This window comes from Dryobates pubescens, chromosome 2 (genome assembly GCF_014839835.1).
Source record: "Dryobates pubescens isolate bDryPub1 chromosome 2, bDryPub1.pri, whole genome shotgun sequence".
Classification (NCBI taxonomy): Eukaryota; Metazoa; Chordata; class Aves; order Piciformes; family Picidae; genus Dryobates; species Dryobates pubescens.
In genome coordinates this window covers 35,068,560-35,082,345 of record NC_071613.1, presented here as the reverse complement: position 1 = coordinate 35,082,345, position 13,786 = coordinate 35,068,560, and the positions used below count along the sequence as shown (strand labels likewise).

Here is a 13,786-nt window from a genome sequence, read left to right as displayed (position 1 = left end):
TCTGTTTCTGCTTTATCATCACTTGCACACTACTTTCTACTCCAACCTACTGTATATTTTTACCTTCTTCATTCCTGCCCCCACTTGCCCCCATCAGTATACAGCTGCAAGAATAAACTGCTTATGCACCTCATTTTAACTAAAGCTTTAACTACCTTTTCCCTCAGGTCATTGTCCTTGTGACCTCATCTTGCAGAAGAATAGATGCAAAGAAACCAGCATCACTGCAATAAATAACACTGCTGTATGAATTTACTGTCTTACTGAACCAAAGAAGCTCAGTGAGGCACTGGCATGTTTCTGCCTGAGACTGCAAGTGAGCAACAACTGTTACAGCTTTATCTTGGTACAATACTGCTGACTGCATCAATTACAGGATCACATTCTTCTTTATTTAGATACCTCCTCTGCAGCCCCAACCATTACAGCAGATGAGCACACTTGACAGTTGCTACTCATACCCCAGCCTTCAGGGAGACACATAGCAAGAAGAACACTATTTTAATCCAATTATTTATTCCCACTTCTTTTATAGACCCATGAAAACAACCAGCTTCCCTGAGCATTCATTTCCTTGCCTGAAAAAGAAAAATAAACAGCTAACTACTCTGCAGGTGCATTAGTAAATGCTGGTGAAACATTTTGAGATACATAGATTATATTTTACTATTTAAGTCAATGTAACAGCAATGCTTTGAACTTAACTCCTTTGGGCTCTGCTCAGTGACCACCCCATCACAGTGTTGCAAGTTATCAACTGTTCCACTGGTAGTTGCACATTTAAGACACCTTTTAATTTACTCTTACTCCAACACAAATGTTACTCATGAATAACTAGCTATCAAATTGTAGCCCGCCTTCCAGATTAGACACAACAGAGAGCTCTCAGTTTTGACCCATCACATCAGAGGCTCTCCAGAGACAGACTGGCACATTCACAGAGGCACTGACAGCTGCCACAAGTCCCCTGCCCAGCTCCTTCTCTGGATGGTCCTGAGGAGCCCAGAGCAAAATCTGCATAAATCAGGCAAAGCATTAACCAAAGAAAGGCAAGAGATAACCAGACACTTACCAAGTGCTGAGATTCCACTGATACAGAAGATACCAAGCAGATTATAAATAATTCCACACCCATAGCTGCAAAGAGACCCCAAAACCAAGGCAAAACACAGCATTTTTGTTCCCTGCCTCTAGCTAGCCCCAGATCAGGCACCACCACAGAACACAACACCCAACTCCTACCCGCCTCAGGGCCCAGACTCCCCACATTAATGAACCTGAAGGCATCAAACACCTGAGGAGGACCTGAGCTGCTCCAATGAGCCTCAGCTGTGGCCACCAGCACTGCACCTTGATCCCTCCCATCTTTTTTCCCACACAAACCCAGCATCCCACAGGCATAAAGCTTCTGCTTGATCAAATGATTTATTCAAGTATAAGCATATCAGGAGTCTTCAAAATGGCTTCTGAAAACCACTGGAAAGCAAGCAGTCAAGAAAGGCAAGAGATAACCAGACACTTACCAAGTGCTGAAGTTCTACTGACACAGAAGATACCAAGCAGATTATAAATAATTCCACACCCATAGCTGCAAAGAGACCCCAAAACCAAGGCAAAACACAGCATTTTTGTTCCCTGCCTCCAGCTAGCCCCAAACCAGAACCCAGATCAGGCACCACCACAGAACACAACTCCTACCCGCCTCAGGGCCCAGGCTCCCCACATTAATGAACCTGAAGGCATCAAACACCTGAGGAGGACCTGAGCTGCTCCAATGAGCCTCAGCTGTGGCCACCAGCACTGCACCTTGATCCCTCCCATCTTCTTTCCCACACAAACCAGCATCCCACAAGTATAAAGCTTCTGCTTGAACAACCAAATGACTTCTTGAAGTACAAACACATCAGGAGTTTTCAAAATGGCTTCTGCAAACCACTGGAAAGCAAGCAGCCAAGAGTAACTATCTCCCACAAGTGAACAAGCATTGTTTTCTCCCCTTCTCCTTCCCTAGGTGTTGCCCTTAAAACTCATTAAGGCCATCAGTATTTATAACAGTACCCTGCCACACAGCCATCAAAAGGCACACAGTGCATGAAAATTCAAAATACAAATCCATTTGTGCAATACACTTTTATTTGATTTTTTAACCTTTGCAGTCATCTTGGAGTAATCATCATGTAAACAGTAGGATGGGATGGGATTACATTGAGTCTTATGCAAATGGCTCTAGAACACCTCAACAATTATGACAAGGCATTATAAATAATTTTTCTTAATAATATATAGTTGCCATTTTCAGTATATGAAAGAGCTGCCGCTTATCTAGGATTAGCTAGGAAGTAGTTTGAATTGAAACCTCCAAGAAACACATCTCCAGATTTGAAAGTCTTCCTAAGGTTTGCTAGCTCCATAGTATCTGTCACAGGTTAACATAAGACTACTCAGGTAAAAGTGTTTTCTTTGTAACAGAGTTTTACTTGATCATTGCACAAAGCCCTATTATTTTTATTTCACCTTGGTATTTTGCAGAACTTCAAGTAAAGCTTCAGTTATATTTTTCAAGTTTTTATCACCTGCATGAAATCAGTTTCCATCATTAAGCACATGTCAGATGGACACAGTAAGCAGTCTACCTTAAAGACAACAGTTTCAAATAGTCCTAGCTTGTAGACTCTGCAATGAAGCATAGTCAAAACACTCTAACACCTTTGCTACTGTATGTCCCCTCCTTGCTATTGTACAATATGTATGGAACTTCTAGAAAATGGAGATTATTTAAGGAGCCTCAGGCACATTCTTAAAACGTTAATGTCTGCAAGGCACCTCCCACTCCCTAGACAATCAGTTTGTGGACTGGTTTTCAGATATACAACCAACAAAAGCTTGCTAATGTCTAACCAAAAAAACCCTAGAAGTTACCAAATACTTCAAATATATACCTGAAACTTTTTTTTAAATAATGGGAGATTAACTGCAAATAGCACTAATCAAGTCAAATAATTTTCTTATTACTAGGATGTGTAATGCATAAATATATGAAAAATAAAATTCACAGTCAGTTTTAAAACTAGAATTCAAGTTTGGCTAGTAATTCTTAAGTCTTATATTTATGTTAATTTCTAAATAGAGCAGAGGCAGTATTATCAACCACAACTACAGTTAAAATAGTATCACTCAAAGTTTACGAAAGAAGTAAGCTTGATAGAAAATTCCATTTGTAACCAATAAATATAGCCACCTGAGTGCGTTTCCACAGGCTTTTTTACTTAGGGGTAATTCAAATCAACTGCTAAAAGACATTTAGTAGCATTTTGAACGTTAGCAGCAGCAGTGTAGCTGTGGGCTTTGCTTGTTCTGACTTTGTGAATTGCTAGAGAATGAAGCAGAACTCAGTGGGTGGTGCATTAAATTTCCTTTGCATCTAAGCTGGCCTCTTCGCAATCTTGTAATTCGGCTTGAGGTCAAGGGACAGACATCAGCTGACACTTAACTGAGCAAACCCAATCAGTTTCACTTCATCAGGAATCTCAGTGCCATCACAGCCAGAGGCCTGCAAGTATAAACAGAAACATTTAGTAAATCACGCTACAAAGGAGAATTTGACAGCCAGGCAAATTCTAGTGAGCAAACAGCTCACTTGAAGGAAACCTTTCAGACTACTGGTCTACCCTCTATCAGTGTCAGCCAACTGCAACCTTAATTTTAGCACACTCTCTTCATCAATAGTAAAAATTATGAACAAAATACTGAGAAATTAACAATTAAAGACCCAAATTCTTTAATCCAAACTTTGTGGGCTGAAGCCAAATCTGCTTTGTTCACTGAGGAAGAGCAAATAATCAACATGTATAGAATCTGCCTTTCACTGTTGTGCTTGGGATGCCTAATGTCTCACCAGTCCAGCTATCAAGCCTGTTTGGACTATGAAGAGTAAATACTAATACTTGCAAAAGATAGCTACTTTCTGACAGTACAATCTAGTACTTAAAACTGCATAATTGAGATTATTTACTAAAATCTGTGGGAGCACAAACTGACTCAAGTAATCAGTTTGCTTTTCTCAAAACCACCTTGCTCAGGATTAAGCTGTTACTTTAGCTCTGATTTAAAAACCTTACACTCACTATAGGCAAAATATTTTTACAGTTTTATTTTTAAATACCTCATTTCCTTCTGTAAGACAGAAGTGACTACATTTTAAGTAAAAGGGTTTACACATTCTTCACCTGCGCATTAGATAAATGAAAATAATAAAACAATTGGATTAACATTGTGTAAAGGTAAATTACTGATGACAGATGCTTTCAGACTCTTTGGTATATCCCCAGAACAAAGAGTCAGAACAGTTGGTTCACCCTATAAAAATGCCCTTGATCCTTTTATGCATTAGTAGCAATTAAACACTTTAGTAGAACTGGTTTGTGTTTATGCAGTATTAGGAAAAGAGCTCTCAGACTGCATAGAAAGTACTCTGACTGACATTATCCATTGAGTTTTCTTGACTGCTATTCCTTCAAATTTACTTTGGTTAGATACAGAAAACAAAAGTTCTCTCTGCAGAGAGTATTTTACAGGCTTTATTCTATTGAAGCAGCAAGTTAAAGATCACTGCAATTTCTTAAGCTATCTCACAATTTACTAAATACATTGAGTTTGAACTTTGGATTTTAAATCCTTGTCCTCTCTGGCTAGCTATCAGTCTCCTCAAAGCCATGCCAAGTAACATGCCAAGATGCAAACAGATTTTTAAATGCCTTCTTGTATCAATATGTCTAATATGTCTAATGTCAATATGTCTTGTATCAATAAATGTCTAATATTTAATGCCCCTGGAATCTATTAGGTTATATTTTGTGCTTAGCTTGAGTACAACTACTATACACAAACACCAACATGAAAGAAAGGCTCTTAGTATTTGCAGTTTGCTGGATGCATTCTTAATTTTTTTCCTCCTTTACGTAAATGGCAAACTATGCTACTTGATCATTTTGTGCACTCTTGAGTATTGCTAAGATTACTCATGTACAAAAGCAGCCCCCTTCCCAAAGTGTGGATAGCTGGATCCTGCAGGGAAGTAATGACTCTGTGTTAGCCAAGGCAATTAAGGGAGTTTTAATACTATATATTCTGTAGAATGTAAGATAAAAGACGTGCTGTTAAAAACATATGCAAGAGGGAGATCCAGCCTTAAAGACAGACTCCTCTAGGCACCTCACTTTACAAACTTGCTTTACCATTTCAGTAAAGACAAAGATGGTTAAGATAAGGGGCTTTCTTGTTTGGTTGGTTTTGGTTTTTTTTAATCTCCAAAGATGAAGGGGCTTGCTCTTTGAATTGGAACATTATATACCAGCAAAACACCAGCAAAAGTAATCTGCAAGTAGCAAGACACTTATCAGACTCCTTGTCCACAAATCACAGTAACTAATCCTAAAGAGCACTTTTCAATTGAATTCTCTGAATGGATATAGGATTAGCTACCTTTAGACTTTGAATCTATATGAAATATTTACCAACAACATGTATTTCATCAAGTTGTATACAAGTGCTCTCAAATTCAGTGAGACCTTGCTAAGCGGTAACAAAGACTTGATGGGGCATACAAACAAATGACAGAGCTGTCCTAGGCAAAAATTCATTTAGCAACTCCACTACACACTGTAGAAACAGGCAAAAATGGAACATATATTAAATTAATTCAAGGATAAGAATAAATTAGGAGACTTATTGTGGTTATGTTCTTTTCCCAGGAAACAGGGAATTAATGCAGGAAACCTAGGTTAAAAATTAACCTCAGAAATTGTCACCAAGCCAGTGGAACTTACCTTGAGAAGGTACAAAGACAGATTTTGGATGTCTATTAATTGTGGTACAGTAAGGAGTAAAATTATAACAGCATTTACTCACTTGAATCTGAAATACCCATGTGACATTGACTGCACCCCAGCAATAAATCCAACTGAGTGACAGAAATACCTCTATCTAAATTTTCAAGCAGCTTTGTTTCCAACATATATATAAACTAACTGGACACTATGAGTATATTACATTTTGGTATCCCAAGTCTCTATTTTAAGTGTGTGGACTAGAAAACCAGACTTCTACAGAGCCTCTGGAGTATCTATGTATTTAAACACTCTTGGTGTAGTGCCATTGACTATACAATAAATTGAAGTCAAATGTTTAGACAGAAAGAACATAGATCAGCTGCAAAAAGAGAAGTATCAGCTTTAAACTATATTTAGATAGCAAGTGCCACGGAAACAAAACAATTTGGCTTACATGTCCTTATTCCCCCACCCCAAACACCCTTCTCAAAAGAACTGTGTGAATTCTGGTGATTTTACTGGACTGTAGAGGAAAAATGAGTCCAAATCATTTGGTCAGTTAAAATGACTCAAAGTTACACTACAAAACATAGTTTTGAGTAGTTTAAAATATACATGAGAAGAACAAACCTGAATGAACACCTTATCATCAACTAGGTCACCTGCCTTCTAAAAATGTCTCTACACAGCCTACCTGATGCAGCTGCTTTTATAAACAAAGCTAGGGTTCTGCAGACCTGCTTATCTAACAGACATTCAGGCTTTCATCATGGCTGAGTTACTCAGCAAGGGGTGCTAAAAGCTAAATGCTAAGGTTTGGTATTTATGTAGCTAAACATTCAATAGCTTTAGATGTGTAAAATTTTCAACTTTATTTTAGTAAGAAATAAAAGCCAAATACAACACACAAATTCTGAATTAAGTTTTGCAATGTGAATGTATTAATATTAAATTAGATCTATCATGATAGCATCAAAATCGACCAAAATTGGAACCCATGGCCCAGGGCATAAAATGAAGCACAGAAAACAGTCCCAGACAGGGACAGAAAAAGGTGAGGAGGGAGAAACAGTAATGAAATACAGAGGGAGTAAGATCATCTTGCAAGTGTGGATGGTCAGCTGGAGTGGGAAACCTCTATGCAAGAAAAAAGGTGGCAAATGCTGGGATAAATGTGACTGGAATAAAATGTTCATTAGCAGAGAACACTTCAGTCAGGGTAGATCTGTGGGATCAGAGGGTGGAAAGGAATTAACCTAACAACTACAGTTCTTGTTGCTTGTTTCTGCAATTTCCCCCAGACTTTTCTCTCTGTAGTTTATCACATAAGCCACAGACTTCCTCAGAACTCATGTGAATGAGCCTCCTTTCCCCTGCACAATTATGGATCTGTGTGACTGTACATATCCCTAATGTCCTGTCAAAACAGGGGTTAGACTCTTTTCTCTCACACATGGCAATCTCAATCATCTTATCTCCACATATTTATTGAGCAAAATAGCTGCAAATGAGATAAAATCCAGACATTGTGTGAATACTGCATTCATTAGCTTGTTTCTTCCCTTCATGCTTTTACTTACCAATTTAAAAGTCAATGTTTTCAAGGCCTTTGGATCATCTACTATCTTCTGTAAGTTAGCAGCAACTGTAAAATAAAGTATGAAAAACAATTATTTACAGGAAATTGTATTCAGTATGACATCAAGCCTCATGTTGAATCTTCAACCTAATTCTGCACACACATCTCTCTAAATTACCACTTGAATCATTTAGTCACTGTAGCTGTCATTTGAAAATCAGAAGGCAGTTGGATTGCCACAAATCCTGCCTCCTCTCTTTTGCATTCACTGATACCTTGTGACTCTGAACTGATTCAGGGGAAAATCTGCCTGAACACCAAATGACAAAAAAAAAAAAGAAAATATCAACCACCAACCAACCTACTAATTCTCAGCTTAATCTCTTCCACACAAAACTAGCAATTACTCAAATCCAAGTGCAAGTTAAATGGGAGAATCCCACAACCAGGGATAAGCTGATGACTGACTGCCATGACTTAAATCCAGTTTCTACTATAGCCAGGCCCCTATCAGCACAAGTTTATAGGATAAGGCTGAGCTCACTGTCCTCTCAAACTTCTGTTTCTCCTGGCTTTATGTGTGTGCTTCTGTCCCTTTTTTGGGTGGCATTAGTACCCACAAAGGCTCCTGGTGACCTGTTACAACTCACTATCAAAACAAAAATGATCAAAAGTAAGCATGGTCCAAAAGGAGCTGATATTCAAACTATGCTCTCAATAAGCATGACTGAGATTTGTCATGTAACAGCAATAAACAGATCTACAGAGACTAAGACTTCAGAGAAGGAAGCTGTATGATGCAACAAAAGAGTAGGAAGGGAATAACTTACTCCTTCAAAACAGAGGCTAAGGTAGGAAAACAATAAACTCTATTTCTGTCAAAATACCCAAGTCACACATTGAATTGGTCTATTTTTTACAATATGGCTACCATTGATCTTGACCAAAAACCTGTCTCCTTTCAGATTTCTATGTTTACTGAAGTTGCTCCTCAGCTCTGCAGTCACAGATTCTAAGCTAATGCAGACCAAATAATTAAGAGCTTTTATTCAAGACTGACTTATGAGCACAAGATGCCAACAGGACATCAGCTTCAGATGAAGACTCTATACTTGGCAGAGCTGTTCAGACAAGATTTAGAAATAGAAGATAAACTGGTATTAAGTAGCAGACATTCCCTACACTGAGTAGGTAAGTACCATAAAGCAGAGATGCAAGAAACCAGATGTTCTCCATAAATGGTACTTTCCATAATCTTCACAAAGTGGAAGATATACAGAAAACATTCACATGTCCTACTGCTACAAGCTCAGGTTCTTACTTCCTCCATCTTACAATACCATGATGATAAAATTTTCACTCCTACTGTGCCTGATTTTCTGTGATTCACTATGCAGTTACACAAATTGGCCTCACAGGAGGAAGTATGGTATTTGGTGAGGAAATTTTGAGAAGTAAACAATTAGGCCAATCTACCACTGTTAAATGCAAGTTAAATTTTTTGGGGTCTCATTTTCTCCATACCACTGAAATGGCACCCAGGATTGCTTATAAATCTATTTGTTAATTTTACTGAGGATGAAAGGGTGTTAGGGCTAAAAACAAGCCTTATAAGCAAGCACAGAACATTTTGTAGAGAACCCTTTTTGGAAAGAAATAAATTAACCTTCACAGTTAAATGAATTCAACTGTCACAGTAACAGAAAGCCCTTCTGCTTTTAAAGCTTCATTATTCACAATATCCTTTATTCCAGTCATTACAAACAGTTTTTATTTTAATTACACAATTCATTTCCACCATCATTATGTTAACTTTATTGCAACACCTCCTACTGGCTAAAATACAAACACAGATAATGCTTGTCATCATAATTAATACTTAAACCCTCATATGTAGGCGAAAAGGAGTGTTCAGCCTTGTACCTCCCTAAAGCCAGGATGGAACAAATAGCTTCAATTTATTATGTCTATCTATAGGATAGAAAATCTATAAAATAGGATAATGCACTTAAGAGCAGCTCTGGCTTAGCCAAATCCCCTTAAAACATGTATTTATGAGGATGAAGGGAAGAAAAAGGGAAGGGAAGAAACAGGGGGGAGAAGCGGGGAGAAGGGGGGAGAGTCTGCAGCTACAGTTAGCAGGGTTCACTGAAGTGGAGGTAGAGTGCTACAGATTAAGGGTTGGGTCCTAAATCCAAAGATTTCTAACTTTATGTTACAAAAAGATGTGCTTCAAATGTGCACTTGACTTCAGGAGGGGCAGATTTTAATTTAATGCTGAGTAGTTGTAGAACATCTAAGGCAAGTCAGCATGCTGCTTGGCTGTTTCACCTGAATGCAAATACCTTCAGCCGCCCTCAGTCAAAGTTCCTGGCAAAACTGTTACTATTACTGCACTTGCAAACAGCGGTCCATTATCAGCAAGTGTTTTAATGAACTATCATATGGTGGAAAGCAGCACTAAGGACTTCATGAATAGTATCAAAGTCTTAAAAAACCCCTAACGCTCCTGCAGGTTCTTTTCAAAGCAATAGCAAAATATAAATTAGCAATGTATGTAAAGAGTAAATCCTAATGACTTGCTGTTGTTAATTAACCACCATAACAGAAAGGAGTGGCACTTTAGATGGATAACATTCTTCAATAAAACTGTTTTTCAAACTGCAGTGCTCATTAAAAGGCTAGAGGGAAACAGTTTTATTTGTTCACTTGTCATTACCTTCAATATGAACACAAGCCAAAAACTTTAGAGAAACATCTGAAGCAAGAATATAAAATATGCTTTATTTTTGCTTCTCTGACAGACCATAAATAGAGAGGGATATGTTTAATCAAACATAAGATTAGGAGGATTTAAGGGAGTAATGCCAGATGTTTTCAGGCTATGCTTCAAAATGAGAAAGCAGAAGTACAAGGAGTTTGTAATATTAGAATACAAGTTTACATAAAAAAGCAGTCACACCTGCAGTGTCCTACAGCAACATCTTTTCAATTTCAGTGGTATGCATTCAGCATTTTTCAAGTAAAACTCCCATTCCACCTATTACTTTTGTACCCTGTGTTTTATGTTTTCTGGTTGCTACAAAATGGCAATAAAAATGATTTTGCCAAAGTAATCTCATTAATCCTATTCAGTCAAGCCACTATGGATGTAAATACCTCCAAAAGCCTGCTCTTTCTGAAATATCTGAAAGCATATGTACTGAACATAATTAAGAATCAAATATGCACACAAAATTGCTCAGCAAAACCACACAGTCCTCTTGTATCTTTTCCATTTTTCTATCTCCTTGCTTTTGTTTTGCTAAATTCTGTCTCTATTTAGAATGCAAGGCCAACAATTAGAGTCATCTGTCTGAATTTGGGTACCTAAGCCTGCATTTGCATGAACTACTTAAAATACTATTTGTTTTTAGAGATTAGACAATCTTTATCCTTTTCACCTCACTGCATGCCAAAGATTCTAGGATCTCAGTAAGTACACAGCACTGGAACATCTCTCTGCGTCTAAACACCTTGAAGATCTGCACTCGGCTAGTAACCGTAATCTTCCAGGGCCTAATACAGTCATCCAGGACAAAGAGCAGTAACCCAAGAACTGCAGGTGTTTTGGTAACTTCCTTCAGAAACACAGCTTGCAGCACAGGCAGCAAAAGCCATCCAAGCAGTTCAAAGTCCTTCCTTAATGCCTTCTAATTATTTTTTGAGAAAGTTTAGGAATCCCATCTTAACCACAGTAAAAACATCCTCAAGACAACATACCTTACAGTGGAACTGTCATCCTACTTTAAATGCAATTAAACGAAGACACCAGTTGTGCTTATTGTAACTGACTTCAGATTCTTATGAACAGCCTTCTAAAAGTGTAGGACTATTACTAAACCTATGCAGTTCAGACCACTAAGTATGAAACTCACTTTGAGGACAAAGAAATTAATGCCAGGGGTACATTCACAACAGTGAATAATGTTCTCACATACAAGTGGTTGCTGCTACTGTTCAGTCCTATTCAGAATTACTGACCATGTCAGGCAAGAAAGAAAAAAACCATCTTGTAAGTGGAACTTCTATGACACTTTACTGATGAACATATCCCTCAGCTACTACATATATGCTCTTTTCACCAAGGAACATGATTTAATAGATGTGGACTCACTAACCTTCCTAGTAGAGTTAATGTACAAATTCTTGATTTGTCTAAAACACAACAAATAAACCTAAAGTTTCTAAATGCAGATGAACCCAACTACATCTGCAAACACAAGGGATGAAAATAACCATCTTGCTCTCACCACCTCTCCCTTCCCCACCCTCCCAGTAAACAAAGTCAATTTAGTAGCACAATGCTCTTCCTCAAGTGAAAAGATTCACATTATGAGTTTCTAGAGAGGTAGAACAGTTCTCTTCAATGATACTTAAATTATTTGGAAAAGTAGAGAGTGCTGTAAAATATTTCTCTGGATTCTACTTTACTCCTCATCTCTAAGTTAAGCTTACTACAGTTCCTATTGACAAAGCCATTTTCTCTGACGTACTCTTGAAGTCATGCCTTGGATGTTGTATTTCTGGAAGTCATTGTAGATCAGTCTGCCTGCAAGTACCGCTAATTGACAATTTCAAACCCTGCTGGGAACTCACTATTTCTACAAGGCCTGGATATATTAGACCCAACTTTACTTTGCAGGATTTTCTCAAGATGTTATGGCCACACTCCTGTAAAAGTCAGACATGAACAAGTCAACTTCAGGTGTGAATCTATCTAGAAAGGCCAAGAGGGCTCCAGCAGGGCTCATTGGGAGGGCTTTAAGCTAGGTTTGAAGGGGGTGGGTGATGAAACCAGTCTTTCTGGAGAGTAGTGAGAGGGACATAAACTAGAGTTAGTTGAGAAATCAGCCGCTCAGCTGAAGTGCATGTACACCAGCACACACAGTATAGGTAACAAACAAGAGGAACTGGAAGTCTTGGTTCACCAGGAAAACGACAATGTAGTTGCCATTGCAGAAACCTGGTGGGACGATTCACACAATTGGAGTACTGCACTGGATGGTTACAAGCTCTTTACATGAGACAGGTAAGGGAGAAGAGGAGGAGGGGTGGCCCTATATATTAGGGAATCTCTTGATGCCACAGAACTTGAAGTAGAGGATGAAAGGATTGAATGCCTGTGGGTTAAAATCAGAGGGAGGTCTAACAAACCTGACAACCTGTTTAGAGTCTGTTATAGACCACCCAACCAGTATGAAGAGGCATATGAAATATTCTATAAGCAACTGGAGGCTGTCTCAAGATCATCAGCTGCTTTGCTCCTGTAATGTGACAGGACTCTGCCTGGTAATTTAAAATTTTAACATGGCATGAAGCCTAACCCTAATAGCTTCTGAATAGGGAAAACTTCTGGAAAAGTTAGAATTAATGAGTCAGTAAATAAAGCTATATGAAGTACAGTTAGAACTATTTCCAGTACAATGCCGACCCAGCCAACTGAGCCAGAGCCATCTGGCATAGACACAGACACAAGCAGAATCCAGAGCATGAGATGGTATTTCTGGGGTGCTCTCAAAAGAATGATATTTATCTTCTTTTCCATTTTGAAAAGAATGGATGGGGAACTTCTGACAGTATGCTTAGGTTCAATGATTTGGGTAAAGCTATTGCATATCGTAATCCTGAAATTTAGACATGAGGAAAACATTATTCATGCACAAAGTAACTGCCACAAAAAACCCTGAGAGATTACAAGCTTTAAAAAAAAAATTAAAAATACTTGTAATACATGAAAAGTGATATAATTTTTATGTAGTCCAAAGCTCAGCCTGTAAGAAATAGCCACCTTCAACTGTCCATGCTTCATTAATTGTATTGCTGTTAGAGAGGCCAAACTCAAAGCCCCACAGATTTATTTGCTTTCCTGATGATTGTTTCAAATATTCCCTCTTCTCCAACTGTAGGCAGTTAGTTTGCCATTTTCATCTGGTGCATGATGACAACATGATTAACTTCCCTGGGAGTCTGCTGATGAGGGTTAACGCTGTATTCTCTTAGGAGTATGAGTCTTAGGATACCCAAGTAGCAGGGAATACTTTCTAATGGAATTATCACACCTGAAAAATCAGCTGCTGGCAGGGCTTTCCTCCAAAGAGCCAAATTTATCATAAAATCATAGAATCATTTTGGGTCAAAAACACGTTTAAGATCATCAAGTCCAACCATTACCTGGCTCTACTAAGTCTGGTGCTAAACCATGTCTCCTAAAACCACATCTACGCATCTTTTAAACACCTCCAGTGATGAGGAGCCTATTTCAGTGTTTGAGAACCCCTTCAGTGAAGAAGTTTCTTCTAATATCCAATATAAACCTTCTCTGGTGCAACCTGAGATC

General features: G+C 38.3%; 1 protein-coding gene across 1 annotated transcript in view; it reads right to left on the bottom strand.

Moving 5' to 3' along the window:
• Positions 1 to 2,124: 2,124 nt before the first annotated feature.
• Positions 2,125 to 13,786, bottom strand: part of STK39 (serine/threonine kinase 39) — a 105,417-nt gene continuing 93,755 nt past the window's right edge. Inside the window, exons 16-17 of the mRNA XM_054174849.1 lie at positions 7,409 to 7,473; positions 2,125 to 3,550 (exon numbers count right to left, since the gene is read on the bottom strand). Of these exons, the coding sequence (XP_054030824.1) occupies positions 3,476 to 3,550; positions 7,409 to 7,473 (140 nt within the window). The 3' untranslated portion in view covers positions 2,125 to 3,475. The remainder of the gene's footprint in view (positions 3,551 to 7,408; positions 7,474 to 13,786) is intronic.